Source organism: Anomalospiza imberbis, chromosome 5 (assembly GCF_031753505.1).
Source record: "Anomalospiza imberbis isolate Cuckoo-Finch-1a 21T00152 chromosome 5, ASM3175350v1, whole genome shotgun sequence".
In the NCBI taxonomy this organism is placed as follows: domain Eukaryota; kingdom Metazoa; phylum Chordata; class Aves; order Passeriformes; family Viduidae; genus Anomalospiza; species Anomalospiza imberbis.
Genome location: NC_089685.1, coordinates 3,502,351 through 3,522,090, shown reverse-complemented (window position 1 = coordinate 3,522,090; position 19,740 = coordinate 3,502,351). Strand labels below are relative to the sequence as shown.

General features: G+C 48.2%; 2 protein-coding genes across 6 annotated transcripts in view; one reads left to right on the top strand and one right to left on the bottom strand.

The window, feature by feature from the left end:
- Positions 1-1,439, top strand: part of IL2RA (interleukin 2 receptor subunit alpha) — a 30,653-nt gene extending 29,214 nt beyond the window's left edge. For both annotated transcript variants that reach the window (XM_068189409.1, XM_068189408.1), the window contains exon 8: positions 409-1,439. The gene's annotated coding sequence lies outside the window, so the exon portion shown is untranslated. The remainder of the gene's footprint in view (positions 1-408) is intronic.
- LOC137473606 (endonuclease domain-containing 1 protein-like) overlaps positions 1-15,864 on the bottom strand; it is a 38,794-nt gene extending 22,930 nt beyond the window's left edge. The window contains exons 1-4 of one of the 4 annotated variants that reach the window (XM_068189394.1): positions 15,751-15,858; positions 15,255-15,352; positions 12,118-12,436; positions 8,300-10,157 (exon numbers count right to left, since the gene is read on the bottom strand). In XM_068189394.1, coding sequence (XP_068045495.1) covers positions 9,591-10,157; positions 12,118-12,402 — 852 coding nt within the window. In that variant the 5' untranslated portion in view covers positions 12,403-12,436; positions 15,255-15,352; positions 15,751-15,858 and the 3' untranslated portion in view covers positions 8,300-9,590. Of the gene's footprint in view, positions 1-8,299; positions 10,158-12,117; positions 12,437-15,254; positions 15,649-15,750 lie in introns of those variants that run through there. The other 3 variants (XR_010998892.1, XM_068189395.1, XM_068189393.1) reach the window with 3 other exon arrangements.
- Positions 15,865-19,740: the final 3,876 nt, after the last annotated feature.

The window sequence follows — 19,740 nt, the reverse complement described above, 5'->3', positions numbered from 1 at the left end:
AAAAGTGGGAAGGGACGACCTCGTGAAACCACATTAGAAGTGTATTTTTGTCAATTCATGGCTGGATAAAGCCATATAAAGTGTAAGCAATGCTTTGAAATGTGCTTTAGTAAAGATAGTCAACCATGGTGCAGATTGCCTGGGCCATTGTAGGATTTCTGAAAATATACTATGTGAAAAAGTGTCAAGAATGATCTACATTGTACTGGATCTGTGGTGGAACAAAGGTGAAATAGCCAGTGCCAGATGAAATAGTAACTGGCAAATGAAAGAGTAACTGAGATCCTAAATGGTGTCATCTGCAAAAAATACTCTGTTGTTTCTCTGTTGTTTTTCATAATAAAAATAGAAGCAGCCATAGAAAACCTGCTTCTTCCCACCTGTAATAAAGTGTTTTTCCTGTTGTAGGGAAGACTTCCCAGGGATTTGTGGTATTCAGATACAAACTTGTGAAATTAATGACTTGCCACAGAAGAAACCAGATTGTACCAGCGACCCCAAGACCAGCAGTGGCAAACAAGGAGGAAGCCTGGACATTTAATCCAACGTGTGAAGGTGGCAGAAGATGTTACAGCCTAACTCTATGGGGACAGCATGACTTTCCACCTACAGAGTGCTGACAGGAGGACTGCACCCCATCACTGACGGACTGGGAAAGAGCCCTGCCTGAAACTGCTTCCCAAACCCACTTCTCCTCCTCCTACCATGCAGCAGATGTATCTCTAATATAACTGCAGGCCCTCCCAAGCCACCAGGAGTACATATGGACCATTGTCCCAAGCACATTAAACGGTGCCACTGTCATTTCAGCCCACACACCATCCTCCCCACAAACAGAGCAGCTTTGCGGGACACCTGATGTCCCCCTGCCTCTTCCCCAGGTGGGTCAAGCGCAGGCACAGTTTTCTCCTCAAATTGTTCCCCTTGGAAATTAAACCCCTTTACCCCCTGCACTGCAGCTGAAAATCTGACAGGATTCCCTTATGGTTTACTATATACATGCATTCCTCATCACTCCCCTCTTCCCAATTATTTTGGATTTGTGCCTTCCATGACAGTTCCTACATCATTCCTCCAGCTCAGACAAGGATGCTGCAGATCATGGCAGCCGATTAATTTGACAGCTCCTTTCATAGCTCCAGAGTGAGAGAGCCCAGCACAAAGGCATCTGAGGACAGGCTCAAACACACATAATACCTGACATGTTCTTGTATTACTGGGAATTTGCAATGTCTGGATATTCTTCTGCCTCTTTTTAGCCATGCTTAGCTGGGTAAGATGGGTTTCACCTGGATGAATGCAAGTATCTGTGTCTGAGGCAGGCAGTGGGGAGGAACAAATCCCTTTAGAGAGCAGTTCATGTCACCCTATTGCCTATATATATAATAATAATAAATATATATTATATATAATAATGCATATATTATTATTCTGTAATATATGTATGTGAATATGTATTTATTTATACACACACACAGACATATAGTTATTTATGTATATATACAGGTCAAATGACTTGGGGTCTTGACCTATTTCTCTGCATGTCTTTAAAAATGCCCAGATTGACCAGATTAACTACAGATGCTTACATGGCATATGACAAAAGCCAAATGGGATGGATCCCTTCCTTATAATTCAGAAGACATGAGAAGGTTTTGGTCTAGTTTTCTGTTTTGAGGTAGAGTGCATGTGTCATTGCTTTAGTGGTTAGTATTCCTGTTGAGTTATTCTCACTCTATAACGTTGATGTTTATATTTCCCATGGCTTTTTTCATTCCTGTTGGAATAGGATTTATTTGTACTATGTATCTTATTGCATGAACCCTCAGTAAGTTCATGGATAATGTCAAGTATGCTGGGAATGTTGATCTGCCGGAAGGCAGGAAGGGTCTGCAGGATCTTGACAGAAGGCTGGATCGGTGGTGGGAGGCCAACAGTATGAGATTCAACAAGACCAAGTGCTGGTTCCCACATTTCAGCCACAGTAACCCCAGGCAGTGCTACAGGTAAAGTGGCTGGAAAGTGCCCCAGTGGGAAAGGACCAAGGGGTGCTGGTGACAGCAGCTGAACCTGAGTCAGCTGTGCCCAGGTGATCAAGAAGGCCGATGGCATCATGGCTTGTAACAGCAATAGTGTGGCCAGCAGGACCAGGGCAGAGATTGCCCTCCTGTACTTGGCACTGGGGAAGAAGCCACACCTTGAATCCTGTGTCCAGTTCTGGGCCCCTCAGTTTAGGGAAGACACTGAGGTGCTGGAGTGAGTCCAGAAAAGGACAATGAAGCTAATGAAGGGTCTGGTGGGCAAGTCCTATGCAGAGTGGCTGAGGGAGCGGGGATTGTTTATCCCAGAAAAAAAAAAAACAGGCTTTATTGCTCTCTGCAACTCTGGTGAGTGTCTGGCACTTCTCCCAGGGAGAGAGATGTGTCTGGCACATCTCCCACTGATGAGAGGACACAGCCTCAAGCTGCACCAGCGGAAGTTCAAACTGGACCTCAGGAAGAATTTCTTCACTGAAAGGGTGGTTAAGCATTGGAATGGGCTGCCCAGGGAGGGTGTGGAATCACCATCCCTGAAAGCGTTCAAGAAATGACTGGACATGGCACATGGTGCCACATGGTGGTCAAAGATTGGACTCCATAATTTTGGATTTCTTTTCCAACCTGATTGATTCTGTTATTCTGTGACATGTCCCTTCACTCTGAATGAAAAGGAGGGTTTGAAGAGAAAAGTACAGGCAGCAAGGGTAAATAGGAAGCCATTTCCTCTTCCTCCTTCTTCCTCCTCTTCTTCTGAGAAGGTCCACGGGCATGGGTGGCATGAAAGGAGACAAACCCTGAAGAGGTCAGTGTTTGAAGTGAAGGGAGTAGCCATTCACACAGGCAGTGGGTATTCAAATGGAAACTCTCCATTTGACAGTGCTGTCCTCTAGATGACTTAGAAACATGAAAACACAATTTGGGTTTAAAAGAGGGCTTTTAATTTGTCAGATATGAAAATACCTGTAAATTTAATGTGTGCTTTGCAAACAGAGATGTATTCTAAGACTAGTTCTCAGATTTCCATTTTATGAGTTTACCTGCTATATAATGCTTTCATATAGAAAATTCCGACACCACCATTGGCACTGAGAAAGTTTTATGTGCATTATGTAGGGGCACTCCTCTTGTGCCACATGAGCAGGAGCTGTGTCCTGGAGTGATGTGTGTTGCTGCACTTCATGGGACTAAAGAGGGACAGGTTTGGATTCTCTGTCTGCAGCCATATTCCAGGATACACACTGAAACAGCTGGGGGTGTTAAACCTGGAGAAGAAATGACTCCAGGGAGACCTTGGCGCCACTTCCAGTGCCTAAAGGTCCTCCAGGAGAGCTGGAGAGGGACTTTGGACATGGGCATGAAGTTACAGGACAAGGGGGAATGGTTTCCCACTGCCAGAGGGCAGGGTTAGATGGGATATTAGGGATACATTCTTAACTGTGAGGGTGGTGAGGCCCTGGCATAAGGTGCCCAGAGAAGCTGTGGCTGCCCCATCCCGGGAAGTGACCAAGGCCAGGCTGGACAGGGCTAGGAGCAACCTGGGGTAATGGAAGATGTCCCTGCCAATGGCAGGGGGTTGGAGCCAGATGATCTTTCATGTCCCTTCAAACCCAAGCCATTCCATAATTCAGTGAAGCCTCAGGGAGTGGTTTTTCCCTTTCCCCATAGCAGTACAGCTGCTTAAAGCAAGTTTTCTGTAGCTGTTAAAAGAAAATGATATAATGTGTTAACCTGGAGTATCTGCATGTGTATTCACAAGAGCTGGGTTATACATTCCCAAACTATGTGGTCAATGGCTCATGTTCTGCCATCCTCACCTGTGCTCACTGATAATCACAATCTATCTGATACTCTTAAACTGCTGTTTTCTGAAGACTTCTCATGCTTGAAACTGGAAGACACTTAGCAGTCAAACCTTCTCATTTTTTTATTTTCTTTATTTTTTCCCTCAAAAGTCAAGATAAACACACTTGCTTTTAAATCTTTTTACATATCTAAGATCCAGCATTTACCTAGACACAAAGTGGTTTTGGGTAGCCATAGTCATTAAATTCCATCTGCATATAAACCAGCAAGGGAAGGACAGAGATAAATCACTGCTCCTAGCATTTACTCTCTGAAGGATGGAGGCAGTGAGCAACTTGTTTACTTCCAGCTCAGAACCACTGGTTCAGCCTTCTTGAGCTTGCAGGTTTTTCTATCATATTTATATCACACAATTTTGTTTGCTTTGGGCTTTGAATACTTTGTGAAGGTAGTGGGGGAAAATGTAACTTCATATGAAAAGAAAAACAAAAGGATGGCAACTTGCACTCCCAAGGTACAGTACTGCCATTGAATGGTGTTGGCATTTTCTGGACTTCTTCAGCATCTGGTGTAAAACACCTCAAACCTACTAGCAGAACCCCTCAAAACCCACTGGCACAGCAAAACCATCCCTCCAGCACTTGAGACAGATCAGGCTGATCTTGAGTATATTTTCCCTCTTAGTTCTCTTCAATACATGAATCTGCCTTCTTGGAAAGTTCTTTAGATTATGAAGCCTTTTGAGGCTCTGAGTTTACAATGACTCACAAATCACCAGTTCCTAAAAAATAATGTCAAGTAAAATCAGACTTCTTTTGCTGAAGCAATTGTTATTTTCAAAGGAAATGTGAATGTAACCTGGATTCTCAGAAGCAGCTTGTGTTGTCATGGCCTTTGAATATTCCTTAGAATGGATCTGCTGTTTACACAGACATAAATAATCACCTGGATAATTTTGTGAGCCACTCTTAAATGGTATGCTATCCACCAGGGAAGGTTTTATTTGAAAGTGCAAATAGACTTTATATGTTTGGGTTTTGTTGTTGGCTGTTGGAGCTCCAGTATTTGCACAGTCACTGTGTGAAAGCTGAATTTGTAAATCCCATTGGAAGAGAACTCAGACAATAACCAAGAGCAACAGTAAAAACAAAACAAAACAAAACAAGGAAGCTCTCCTTTGTGTAATTAGTTTGAATAGGTTTGGTGGTTCTTGTGTACCTGGAGAGTAACTTCACAGTATCCCATCCAGGTACACAACAGATAAGTAGTTCCTCAGAAATCAAAGGAGGTTTAATCTTATAAAACTTTTACAATAAGTGTGGCCTTTGTATCCAGAGACTAAGATGGTTAAGAAAACATCTAATATTGACTTAATGACTTAATCTGACTTTGGATGTGAAAATCACACATGAGAATAAGCATTTGGGTTTTGATAAATTTAACTTCTTCTCTTCTAAAAGCTCCCAGCAAGATCAAGCACTTAGACTAGTGAAAGTAGTAGTTTTTTTTTTCCTTTTTCTAGATTAGCATTTAATTTAAGACAGGAAACTTCCAGGGGGGCCTCCTGTGAGACTCGGGACTGTCCCCCATGTCTTTGATCATCAGTTCCAAGGAAAAAGCCTCTCCCTGCATGGTGAGATGAAGAGATGTGCATTTTCCTTGGACAAGCAGCTGGAAATTTGCCTGGCAGTGCCACAAACAGAACGTGTTTCATGCAGAACCACACTGTGTACATTTCCTGCCTACATGAGAGAGATCTAGTAGCTTCCATGTGTCCAACCCAGCAGATGGGGATGGCATCTCCTTTGCCCAGGGGATGGCAAAGCACCAGGAAGCAGTTCCCAGGCTGTCTTCCTAATGGGCAGCCAAAGATACTCCTTGGTAGACCAAAGGAGTTTTGCCCAGCAGAGGCCAGGTTATGCAAATGTCTTCATTTTCTTGTTTCCTTCTCCTCCAGAACAGCACTTGACAACTGGTTCATTTAATGCAATCATTTTATGCATTTTATGTGACCTTATTGCTCTCTACAACTTCCTGAAGGGAGGTTGTAGACAGGTGGGGTTTGGTCTCTTCCACTGGGCAGCAACTGACAGAACAAGAGGACACAGTCTCAAGCTACGTCAGGGAAGGTACAGGTTGAATAGTAGGAAAAAAATTTCACTGGAAGAATAATAAAGTACTGGAATTGTCTTCCCAGGGAGGTGGTAGAATCACCATCTCTGGATGTGTTTAAAAAAAGACTGGACATGGCACTTGGTGCTATAATCTAGTTGAGGTGTTAGGGCATAGGTACGACTTGATGATCTTAGAGGTCTCTTCAACCTCATTATTCTGGGATTCTGGGATTCTGTGATCTGAAACCTTGGTGTTGCTGGAAAAGGACTAAGCCAGGTGCATGATCCAAACCCACTCTGAAATGAAGTGGCTTGTGGTCTCAGTGTCTCCTCACAGCTCTCAGCAAACATAATTTTCCCTTAGTGGCTATAGTCCCTGTGACACACTGGAGCTCAGAGCTCTCCCCAAAGATGAACAGACACAGAGCAACCTGCAAAATTACCCTCCCATGTCAGCGCAGCTGCATCTTCCCAGGGAACACAGGTGCTTCCCACCCCACCGTGGGCATGGACCAGCTCTGAGCTCAGCAAAAGGCTCCATTCCTATTCCCCATTCACGGCAGGCTGAGCAGAAAACAGGAGCAATTCCTGATGATAGGTGCCTGGCAGCATGCTTGTGGAGCTGGGGCAGCCCTCTGCTCAGCTCCAAGCTGGATTCCTGTCAGAAACACCTCTGATACTTGTGGGAAGGCAGCAGCCAAGCTGAGCAGAGTGTTTGTGTTTTCCAAGTATTTCACCTGCCTGCTGTGGAAGGCAGGGCATTTCTGCCAAAGTGGCAGAGGACTCTCAAATGTCTCTGCTGAAGTCTGAGAATGGCTATTTTTATAGGATCTCCTGGAAGGAAGATGTGTGAGATTTCCCAAAGAGGGTTCAGAGTGAGTTTGTCCAGGAGTTCTGCCAAAACTTGTGTTTGTCCAGAGGATTTTTGCACTGTCTGGGGAGGGGTTTTGTTATTCACAATGCTCCCACTCCATTCTACTTAATATATTTGATGTTAGTTCTCAAGGTGACTAGGCTTGAGTTTTTTCCCAAGAACTAAACTAAGCAAATGCAGGGAAGTGTAAACTCTGTTGTGATTGCAGTACTGGAGAAAGGGGATTTTGATGTGACTCAGACAATTCCTTTCTCTGTTGGGCTTCCTAAGGATTTCACAAGCATGAAGTGCAGGGCACGGCATTTCTGGGCACTGCCAAGGGTAAAGGTCCTGGGAAGAGTCTAGGAATTTCATAAAGGAGGGACTGATGGAGATGACCAAGCAGCCTGTGGTTCCAGAGCCTGGAAATCGAGGGCAGTGAGGCGTGGCATGAGTCATGGTGAGCATGAGTGTGGTCCCAAGCCCCAGCCAGTGTGCAGAGGTGGGTGAGCTCATCAGATGGAGACCCCTGAGGTACAGCAGAGATGTCTGCGGAGGTGCCTCAGCCTGAAACCACCCTGATGTTTTTATCCCATCAGGAGCTGTGTCAGCATTTGATGCCAGCAGAAAAAACTCCATCCAGGCAGAGGAGCTGGGATGGCAGGAGCTGTCCAGCAAAGGGGGTGAGAGTGATGTGCTCACTTTGCTCTCCTAAAAGCCAAATCTTCTCCTAGGTGTCTGTGCAGCCCAGATGGCACAAGGCAGGGCTCTTGCTGCTGTGCCCACAGCAGCTGCAGGCAGCAGGAGCAGAACTCCATGGCGCTCCCTGGCAGTGTCCCGTGTCCGCCCTGGCATCTGGTGCCCTGTGCTCAGGTGTGCAGAGCCCCCAGAGCTGCCCTGGGGAATGGGCCTGGCCTCTGGCTGCTGGCCCAGGTGGGGGTGGTGTTGCCCAGGATCCTGCAGCACATCAGCCAGCCCCAGTGGGGCTCTCCAAAGCTCAGGGCAGCTGCAGTGGCCCAGGGTGCACCTCTTTATGCAGCTGAGGCAGGCCTGGAGCTCTGCTGGCTGCAGTCACAGTGGGGACACCAGCACACCTGGAGACACCTGCATGGGGCTGCCTCACTCTGCACCTGCACCAGAACCTGTCTTTTAGTGCAGCCCCCAAACAGGCTGGTCCTGGCTGAGCAGTGAGACCCAGTAGGACGATGAACAGCAGCTCCTGAGCTGAGAAGTCCAGTCCCAAGCTGGCACCTCTGAAAGTGACACAGCTTGTATGAGCTGTTGGCTCCCTGGCCCACTTTGTTCATGCCCATTCACAGGAGAATAACTGGTGTCTGTTGCTGACACTTGTGTGGGTGTTATGGCATCCTCTGATTGCATTTGCACACCCCATGTCCTGCAAGGATGCTCTGGGCGCTGTGACTTTACTGGTGGTTGCAGAAATTTCAGTGGGAAGCAACTTGTGGTTTATAGAAGATGTGACCCAGCAATCCAGCACTGCAGCAAATAACTTTTATTGTAAGCTCTTGCAAACTCCATGATGTGGCACACATTGATCTTTGACAACCATTGAATACATTTGCTCAAATCAGTTTCCCATAAATCTGCAGAAAAGCTTCAGAAGCAGAGCAGAGGATGAAGGTGTCCAAGGAGTGCACCACAGGAATTTAGCTTTGGCTGCTCAAAGCTTTCTGTGTGTCTGATGCCAAAGCCTGCCTGTCTGAGACAACAGCTGCTGCTCTCAAGGTGCAGTTTCAAAAGCAAGGGGCCAAAAGCATGTCCCAGGATTACAGGGTCACAGAATTGTTGTGTTTTGGAGGGACATCTCAGGATCTTCTAGTGCAGACTCCCTGCTGCAGCAGGATCAGCTAGAGCAGGTTGTCCAGGATCATGTATTGTTGGGGTGTGGGTATCATCAGACATGGAGTTCTCCAAACAAGATCTCTGGGTAACCTGAGTCGCCCTGGTCCCACAGCCTTGCTAAGGAGGTGAGGGACAAGTCAGCTGCACACTCTTGGGGACAGCTGAGGAGGACAAGACTCTTTCCTGAGAGCTCTCTCCTGTGAGGGGCAGCAAAGCAAAGCAGCTGGAGGCTCTGCCCACAGCTTTGTGCCTTTGAGCAGAGGAGGAGGTGCCCTGAGGGACAGAGCTGGAAACACACCAGAGAAGGAAGCAGCACAGACGCTGCCCAGGACATTTGTCCCCCCTCTACTGTGCTCTGCGGAGAGCCCACCTGCAGTGCTGCCTCCAGTTCTGGGGCGAACAGCACAAGAGGGATAAAAAGCTGTTGGAGTGGAGTCCAGTGGAGGCCATGAAGGTGCTCCAAGGGCTGGGGCATGTCTGCTCTGGAGAGAGGGTGAGAGAGCTGGGGATGTTCAGCCTGAAGAAGACTCCTGAGAGTCCAGTACTGCAAGGATCTCATTGAGGGCTGGAGAGGGTCTCTGGACAAGGGTATGGAGTGACAGGACAAGAGGGAATGGTTTCACACGGATGGCATGCAGGGTTAGATGGGATATTATAAAGAAGTAAGAAGTAAATTACCCTGAGCAGGATGTGGTACAATTAAAAGTTACTCAGAGATGTTTTGACTGCCCCATCTCTGGAAGCGTTCAAGGCCAGGCTGCGGAGGGCTTGGAACAACCTGGTGTAGCAGAAGGGGTCCTTTACCATAGCAGGCAGGTCGGAATGAGGTGCTTTCTAAGGCTTTGAGGTTCCATCAAAACCAACCCATTCTGTGATTCTGTGATTCTATGACATGGGGGAAAAGCCACCGAGCCTCTTCTAATGAGAATGTGAGCTTTGTTTCCGGGGACAGGCATTGTTGAACAGAGTAACCGTTTCCCCGTAGAGATCGGTCAACCTCTTCTCCAGGTCCCCCAGGCTGAGGAGCTCCACCCTGTTCCTATTGTTCTCAGCGATGGCCCCCCAAGCATCTTTGGGCTCTGTGTCTTCCCCCAGACAGCAGGCAGCTGACCAGATGTGGCTGGGTCTGTTAACCCTGTCTTTGGAGACCTTGGTCTTCCCAGGCACAGCACCCGTGACAACGTAGGTGCTGTTACAGTCCTTGGTCTTACCCATCATCTTTTGGTGCTCGTAGGTTCTCCACTTGCCATTGTTGAGACTGCTGTCCTGGGGCACTATGTTGGTGAGGGTGAAGGTTGCCATCTTGCTGTCGCTAGTCTTCATATGGCTATTGGGGCACAAATGGCCACGGTCCAAACCCTTCAGTCCTTTGTAGTCATCAGGAACAGCCTGGCTCTCTTTGATTTTGTCTGGGGAAATCTCATGTTGCTCTATGAGGACCCGATCCCATTCCATCTCTTTAAGATTTAGATTTTCATCTATGAGCTGGACAGGGAAAGAGAAAGAGGTATTAGAATGGGGAATGGGAGTAATGGAGAAGATTTCCTGGGAGCAGAAATCTCTGATGGTCAAGATCCCATTTTTTGTCATCTCAGAGTAGGAAAAGCTATGAATCTGAGAGAAATCATACACACGCCCCTTCGGCGTGAATGCAAAAGCTTTAAAGAGCAAGCAGCTCAGAATGTGACTGCTCACAGATTGACTTGTGACCTTTGTGATCCAGCCTGCAGCTTGTGCTGGGAGCATGGATGGATGCATGAGACAAGGAGCATTTCCCCTCCTAGGACTGAAAGGTAAATTTGGTGAGATACCTCCCCTGCCAAATCTGCTTCCCTTTCCTCCTGTCTCCACAGCCCAAATCTGCTCAGGGCTCTCCCTTGATCCCCTCACGCCCCGCTGTGATTCTGTGATTCTGTGATTTTATGTGTGGTTGCTACAGGTGTACCCCAGTCCTGGAGCATCAGAGTTTACCTCCTCTAACCCCATACACAGGGAGATGTGTCAGGAAAGCCGACCTGGAGTTGGGGTTTCCCTGGGAGGGCTACAGTTCATTCAAGGATGAACAGTTTTGCTCAGTTAGCAAAAAGTACTCAATGCGAATGGAATCTGTTACAGCAGTGCTGAGAATGTGTCTCAGAGCTGATCTGGATAAGGGAGAATTTTCTGCAGCATCACTGAAAAGAAGTTACAAATGGATCAGCCTCTGAGAGGGACTTGAAACTTCTAAGAGTCCCGGGGAACTAAATACTCGAAAAATGCCTCTGGAAAAAGTCAACAAATTCAAAGATTTTTTGAATGGCCAGGGTCCAAGGTGCAGGAGGAAAATGCCAGGTTGGACAGGGCTTGGAGCATGCTGGTCTATTGGCAAACGGCCTGGTCCATGCAGGGGAGCCAGGCTGAGATGGTCTTTAAGGTTCCTTCCAACAAAACTATTCTATGATTCTCCAAAAAGAGAGAATGGGGAGGCTGCAGTGGTGCAACACTAGATGAGTTGCTAAGGTTGCTGTGGATAAGATGAAATCGTTAATTTTTTCAAAACACTTAGCCTTCCCTGGAGTGGGTCATGTGGCTTCCTTCTCTGGCTCACCTTCCCCAAATACTGTCCTGCTGCTCTGTACTCATTACCAATGACAGGAATTGCCTCTTTTTCTCCTCTGCAATTGGCCTGGCCTGTTCTACTGAAGTTTGTCTGAAGGACATTTGTGAAGGCTCTAGAGCTTGTGGAGTTCTGTCTGTCTGCTGGATCCTTCTGGCCCAAGCCTGAGCCAAAGGTGCTCAGGGGTCACTGCCCATGGATGGAGATCTCACCCTTCTGACTGGAGTGACACAGATGCTCCTCACTTTCCACTGCCTGAAATGTCACTCCAGAAATGCCTCCACAGCTAACCTGACCCTCTCATCTCCAGTGCCTTTTCGCCCAAGGCTTTGTCCCTGGGCCATCTCACCCCCTTCTGAGTTCCTCCTCACTTCTCTAACACCACTCACAAAGCCTGTTTGACTCTTCCCTGGGAGCAGATAAACTCTGTCAGGGATGCAGAACTGCTCAGGGCAAAGTGGGGATCAGATCCCAGCAGGACTGTTGGTCCCTCACGTTTAGCCTCTCCTGGATGCCTTCTCCCATCACTTGGCCACCCAGCACAGCAGGGCACAGGGAGGGGAAGCATTTGATTTTGGAATGAAAGCAAAGTAATCTGATTTGCTGTTCCTGTCAGGTGAAGGCAGAGAGCTGGGCACCTTTGGGATGTGATGCATCTCATCCTCCTGCGGATGTGTCAGATGCATCAGAGGAGCCATGTGGTGCAGGGGTTTGAAGTTCAATGAGGGCTTTCCCATCCTGTGTGTCCATTTGCATGTGTGTAGTGGGGTGTTAGGAAATAGAAGTGGTAATTTAAATGCTGCAGCTCTGAGTGGCTGGAGGGTGATGTGCTGTAAGAGAGACACTCACCTGGGGCTCAACTAACCACCACTCTGGAGGTTTCTTGACATCTCCAGGCTCGTATTTGTAAGCAGAGTACACTGGAATTCTGTTGTCTCTGTCGTACAGGGTGGCATAGTGATACTGGTTCCTGAAGCGCTGGCAGATCCAGGATGCGTTCTTTGGATTCAGGCCATCATTTGGGGTGGTCCCAGCATAGAAGAACTCAGGACAACTTGCAAAGGATGTCACCACCTCGCTGTGTCCCAGCCAGAGGCAGCTGGCCAGCACCTGCAGCAGCAGCAGCCCCAGCATCGTGGGAGGATTTCAGTGAGGGCCTCTTGCTCTCCTGGAAGGCAAATGCAGAGGAGGGGACTATAAGAGACCCAGGAGGGGGTAACTTCTGTTCTCCTGGATCTGGAAAAATCATCAGTGCTATAGGGTTGTGCAGGGAGAGGACTGGGGATAAAAGGATAATGGTAGAGAAGTTACAGGGAAAATATGGTTGCTTGTCCCTGGATGAAACACAGTCAGCATACCTGGCCTTCCACACACAAAGAGCACTAAATCTAAGGTGGGCCTAAACAGCAGGTGGAGTGAAGTGGAGACATCATGGCCAGGATCTGTCAAAACCCTTGCAGAGGAGACACCTCGGTGGTATTTTCTGGCTGATCATCTGTGTGGCAACTGTAAACCACGGGAGACAAATGAAGATGTCCTGCTGCTGAATCAGCAACCATGGCAAAATTCCTCTCCTGGGACTGACGCACATCCCCAACCCAAGGTTACTGCAGGTACTTTACTGAGATATCCACCCCCAAGGCATGAGAGCCCCTCACTGAGAAAGATGTATGACTACATGCAAATGCCACCTAAGTGTAAAGAAATAGTATAAAAGTGAATTAAAAATGGAGAGAAGTGACGGAAGACTCCATTGTTACTTCTGGGATCAGTTGATGGGCTGAACCTGCCTTCTCTCCCTTAGGGATGCCTATTGGGTAAGAATCCTACTTTATGCCTGCTGAATGATTACCTCAAGCCAGCCTTTGTTGGGGATTAAAGCTTATTAGTATGTTGTTCTGAATTAATATTTCACTTTGAATATCTTTTCAGATACTTTCACTGGCAAGCCTCAAACCTCAGCCTGTCACAGTTTTATTAATAGTGTTATTCTGTAAACAGTTACAGTGAGTCCTTCAGGGGCGCTGGCGGTTTCTGGCAGTGGCTAAAGGTGTGGAGACCCAGGAGGGGTTTGTCTGGTTGGTCTGTGACTCTGAACAAGTCAGTCAAACCCTCCAACCTAGAGAGCTGCTCAGTGAAGGCTCCTTACCACGGGACACCAACAGACTGAGAAGGGTTTTGGCTTTCATGTGGCACTGACAGACTGAACCCACACTAAAGGTTTGAGCAAATCTCCCTTTTTCACAAGAGAGGGTGAAATCTAAAATAGGTTTTAGGTGCCCAGAGGAGGCAATGATGGGGGCATAGTCTGTCTGAGGGGTGTTCCAAACCCACCCAATGCCTAAACAGCTCTCACTGCAAGGTTATCATGAAACTCAGATATGGCACTGGGACAAGGCACCTTTTCCAACCTACCTCAGTTGGTCAAGAGCTCAGTTTTGCACTGGCACTGGAGAAAAAAGCCTTCAACAAAACAGGGCCAGGAAGCCCCTACTCCCAGACTTGATCTCATAGAATCACAGAAGAAGCTGAGATGGAATGGACCCATCAGGACCATTGGGTCCAACTTCTGGCCCTGCACAGGACAGCCCCAGAAATCCCACCATGTGCCTGACAGTAATGTCCAAACACATTTCGTATTCAGGCAGGGGTGGTGACGTGACCACTTCCCTGGGGAGCCTATTTCAGGGCTCACCCAGCCTCTGGGTGAAAAACCTCTTCCTGATATCCAGCTTAATTCTTCCCTGACTCAGTTTCAGGCCATTCTCATGCCCTCCTGCTCTCAGCACCTTCCCACAGCAGACACCTGCAGCTGGGCACAGACTCTGCTCAGCCCCCTGCAAAGCTGAGCTGGGCTTTATTCTCCTGGGGCATTGGGCAGGCAAAGAACAGCAATGCTGCACTTCCTACATGTCTCTGGCCCCATCCAGGTTCACACAGACACCCAGCTCTTCCAGTCAGACCCAATACTGAACCCCAAATGATCCACCCGGGGTCCTGCCTCTCACCTGGCACTGGGCAATGGGTGTCCTGCTGCTCACCTTGCATTTCCACGTTATCCCACCCCAGACTCTGAACTTGCAGACACATGGAGAGAGCGAATGAAGGGACCAAGCAGATGGCAGCAGCAAGCATGGGGGTAACACCTCTATCATATCAGCACATTGGCTGCTGCAATGCAAGCACTGAGGGGCAGCTCTTCCCCTGTTTGATTGGGATTCCTGCTGATGCCCATCTTCAGCTCTGCTGATTGATTTCCCTGAACAGTCAAAGGCACTGTTGCAGGAAGTTTTGGACAGCCACCTGTCCTATTTTGTCTTTCTCATTGCTCACGTGATTTTAAGCAGTCAGTAAGGTCATTCCCTATAGAGAAAACTGATGACCAGCTCCCTGGGATGCTGGCAAGCAAGCTTTGTCACCTTTCAGAGGCAGCACAGGTTTGAGATAGCAGGGATGCTTCCATTTGCACTGCCAGACACTCATTGGAGTGATTTAATATCATCAGCATTTGGAATAAGGCAGCTGGGACAGGCAGTGCAAAGGGTTCCTGGGAGAGAAAGCTGCCACAGCCTCTAAAGCACAACGCCCACCTTGGCCGGGGAAGGGTCTGAGCTGAGGACTGCTGAAGGCTTGACAAGTCACCTTGCACACTTGCTCTTTTCTTCTTCTATTCCCCGACCCTCATCTGTCCATTTCCACTGGATTCAGGATGTTGATCTGCACACAGCCCTGCTCTGAGCTTTATGTCCTACATGTGGACGTTTTTCTCATCCCTGGACCAGGAATGTGGTGACCAATGGGCTGGAACCTGAGAACTGGAACTACAAGTCGGGATTTTTTACAGTACTCTGCAGAGCATGCCCATAGCTGCCCCAAATCAAGCAGAGAAGTGTGTGAAAAGTCCTTCTGCATGACCCCTCCATGAAATTAAAAGAGATCTCACTAACTTAATAGCTAACTTAACAGATACATAGAAAACAACCTACCGTGAGAAGGAGCGGCACAGGATTCTGCTCACAGCCCCAGAGTGGCAGAGGAGTCTCAAATGCCTCTGCTGCAGTCTCAGACGGTCTGGGTTTATATGCTCTCCAGGAAGAGACAGTTGTTTGATTTCCCAAGAAGCCTTTAGAGTAAATTTTCCCAGGTGTTCAGACCACACCTGTGTTTGTCCAGAAGTTTTTTGCAAGGTCACGGGTGGAGTTTTATTACTGAATAATCTCCCCCTTCCTTCTTATTCAATAGTTTGATATTCATTTTCAGGTGAGCTCGCTTGAGTTTCTTTCCCCAATCATTCCTTCTGTCCTTGCCCTCCTGACTGACAGAAAATACTACAGTGCTGCCAGATTCAGTGCATGCATAAGCTCTGATTGCTCCTTGGAGCGCAGCAGCTCCAGCACAGGCTTTGCCTATATACATTTCTTCTGAAACTCAGGAAAGATGTTGAATATTGGAGTCAATGGTGAGGAAGGAGCAAGAGCTTACCTTGAAGCAGAGTCTCAGAACAGGCAGCAGAACTGTTCCTTTTGTCTTCTCCCTGGAGAAAGAACTGTTTGAATCCCCAGGAGTGCCACTGCAATATATACCCAGTCATGAATTGCTCCTCCTTATGAACAGGGAATTCCACAGAATAGTGAAGTTTTCTATTTTCATTCAGGGGTTATGTTCACACCCACCCTCAAATGTGCTGATAGTTGGTTGTCATAGTTTCCACAGAATTCCTCCAAGATTGCTGACTGGCAGCATGGTATGTCAGGATCAGCTAACAGGGTCTGGTGACTTCCTTGGTCATTTTATCAATCCCACCAGCTGCAGCTGCTGCTGCTCCAGCACCTCCACGTGTTTCTGTTCCCAGCAGAACATCTCTGGTGACTTTGGATGGACTGGCCTGTCTCTGAGTACACTCAGATATTCACAGTCTGCTCTCCTGCAGCCTCCCAGAACATCATTCCTATGGCCAGGCTACAAATATTCTCTGTCCTGATTGCCATGGCTTTGTATCAGCTTCATCCCAGCAGCCTGGGAAGGAGAAGGCTCTGGGGATATCTCCGGGCACCTGCCAGTACTTTAGGGGTCTACAGGAGAGCTGGAGAGATCCTTTGCACAAGGGCATGGAGCTGATGGGTGTGCTGGGTTCAGAGTGAATTTTTTTGACAATGGCAGGTATGGGGCTGTGTTGTGGAGTTCTGCTGAACACAGAGTTGATAACACAGAGATGTTTCTGTTATTGCTGGGCAGAGGTTTCACAGAGTCAAGGCCTTTTCTGCTTTTTGTGCTGCCAGGCTGGCAAGGAGGCTGGGGGTCCTCAGGAGGTTGGGAGGAGACACAGCCAGGAGAGGTGAGCCCACCAGACCAGAGGGATATTCCAGACCATGTGACATCATGCTGATGATAAAAAGTGAGAGGAAGAAGGAGGAAGGAGGGGGCATTTGGAGTGCTGGGTTTTGTCTTCTCAGGTAACTGTTAGGTGGGATGGGGCCCTGCTCTCCTGGAGGTGGCTGAACACCTTTCTATCCATGGGAAATGGTGGAAGAATTCCTTGATGTGCTTTGCTTGTGTGCACAGCTTTTTCTTTCCCTCTTAAACTACCTCTATCTCCACCCATGAGTTTTCCAGCTTTTACCCCTCCAGTTCTCTCCCTGATCCTGGTGGTCTGGGAGTGAGGGAGCGGCTGCGTGGGGCGGGGCTGCTGGCTGGGGTTAAACCTCGCCATTAGGACCAGGTGAAATGGCTTGAAATGGAAGGAGTGTGGGTTTAGACTGCATATGAGGAAGATATTTGTCACTGTGGGGGTGGGTGAAACCCCAGCACAGGCTGCCCAGAGAAGCTGAGACTGCCCCATCCCTGGAAGTGACCATGGCCAGGTTATCCTTTGCAGCAACCTGGGATAGAGGAAGGGGTCCCGATCCATGGGAGGGTATGGAAGTAGCTGGTCATTAAGGTTCTCTCCAAAGTAAAATGTTTTGTCATTCAATGATCATTCATTCACTCAAAATGAAACTGGACTCATTTTCTGCCATTTCCAAAATTCCAGGAATAGTAGAATGATGAGTTGGTTGTTACAACGAGAAATATCCAGAAGCAGTGTGTTAGACTAAAGTTTGTTTGAACAAACTGGTTGAGCCCTGTGGTTTCTTTTGTCTCTGTCAACCTGGGATTGATACCTTAAACAAAGTGGGGATTAGACAGAATGAGGGACAAGGCCAAGAAGAAGCAGATCTGGTGGAGGTGGAGCAAATTAATCTTTTCTGATGAGGCCCAAGTGACAAAACAAAGCAAGGCCCAACAGTGGTCACATCTTCAGAAGGGGCCATAAACCATCAAAGACCACCAAAGTGTCCCCCAGTTCCAAAGTGATGCATGACAAAGTGTGAAACCCCTCCCCAGGGGAAAAGTGGGGTAATCCCACCTATACCTGAAAGCACAAAACCCGTTGAACTCTTTGTTGCACAGGCCGACACACCAAAGGTTCAAGAGTGAAGACATCAAAGTTGAGAGTCTGGCTCCTGGATTCATGAAGAAGTCTTGTAAGACCTGTTGTCATCCTGGCCCACTTTGTTCATGCCCATTCACAGGAGAATAACTGGTGTCTGCTGCTGACACTTGTGTGGGTGTTATGCCATCCTCTGATTGCATTTGCACACCCCATGTCCTGCAAGGATGCTCTGGACACTGTGACTTTACTGGTGGTTGCAGAAATTTCAGTGGGAAGCAACTCGTGGTTTATAGAAGATGTGACCCAGCAATCCAGCACTGCAGCAAATAACTTTTATTGTAAGCTCTTGCAAACTCCATGATGTGGCACACACTGGTCTTTGACAACCATTGAATACATTTGCCCAAATCAGTTTCCCATAAATCTGCAGAAAAGCTTCAGAAGCAGAGCAGAGGATGAAGGTGTCCAAGGAGTGCGCCACAGGAATTTAGCTTTGGCTGCTCAAAGCTTTCTCTGTGTCTGATGCCAAAGCCTGCCTGTCTGAGACAACAGCTGCTGCTCTCAAGGTGCAGTTTCAAAAGCAAGGGGCCAAAAGCATGTCCCAGGATCACAGGGTCACAGAATTGTTGTGTTTTGGAGGGACATCTCAGGATCTTCTAGTGCAGACTCCCTGCTGCAGCAGGATCAGCTAGAGCAGGTTGTCCAGAATGTTCTCTGCAGCATCTTCAGGTGTGTGGCACAGCAGTTGGGCAGCAGCATTCCTGAACAAACACCTCCTCACCTGACCCCCAGAGGTTCTTGGCTGATATTCCTGTGCCAACCTGCTGTTGCTCATCAGCAAGAGACCTTTTGCCCAGGTACAGGAAGTGAGGACCACAGTGCAGGGAGTGTAACAGAAAGCCACCCAGATATACAACAGATAAGCAGTTCCTCAGAAATCAGAGGTGTAACCTTATAAAGGTTGCCAAACAGGAAAATTTGTTTTCTGGATGGACCAAAGGAGCTTTGCCCAGCTGCTCTCTCAAGCAGAGGCAGGAAGACGTCACTCTCTTCATTCTCCTGTTTCCTTCTCTTTTGGAACAGCAGATGGCAACATGTTCAGCCCACAGAATGAGAACCCTTGGTGTTGCTGGAAAAGGACTAAGCCAGGTGCATGATCCAAACCCACTCTGAAGTGAAGTGGCTTGTGGTCTCAGTGTCTCCTCACAGCTCTCAGCAAACATAATTTTCCCTTAGTGGCTATAGTCCCTGTGACACACTGGAGCTCAGAGCTCTCCCCAAAGATGAACAGACACAGAGCAACCTGCAAAATTACCCTCCCATGTCAGCGCAGCTGCATCTTCCCAGGGAACACAGGTGCTTCCCACCCCACCGTGGGCATGGACCAGCTCTGAGCTCAGCAAAAGGCTCCATTCCTATTCCCCATTCACAGCAGGCTGAGCAGAAAACAGGAGCAATTCCTGATGATAGGTGCCTGGCAGCATGCTTGTGGAGCAGGGGCAGCCCTCTGCTCAGCTCCAAGCTGGGTTCCTGTGAGAAGCACCGAGTTTTTATGTTGGAAATGGCCTCTGGATCGTGGAGTCCAACCTTTGCACAGTTACCACCTGGTCAATGGACCATGGCACTGAGTGCAACATCCAGTCTCCAGGGACTGGGATTCCACCACATCCTCAGGCAGTCCATTCCTATGTTGAACCACCCTTTATGTGAAGAAATTCCTCCTGATGTCCCACCAGACTCTCCGCTGGTGCAGGCCGCGGCCTTGTCCTCTCATTGTCTCGATGGTTGCCTGGGATTAAACGCTGTGCCCCACCTGGCTACACCTCCTTTTCCGGGAGCTGTAGAGAGAAAAAATCTCTCAGAGCCCCCTCTTCTGGGCTAAAGAACCCCAGCTGCCTCAGCTGCTCCTCACAGGCCGTACCCTGCAGGGCCTTCACCAGCTTCATGGCCTCTCTCTGCGCTGCCTGCACAGGTGGCCTCGGCCCGTGGATCCGGCCTGTCCAGATCCCTCTGCAGGGCCTTCCTGCCCTCCAGCAGCC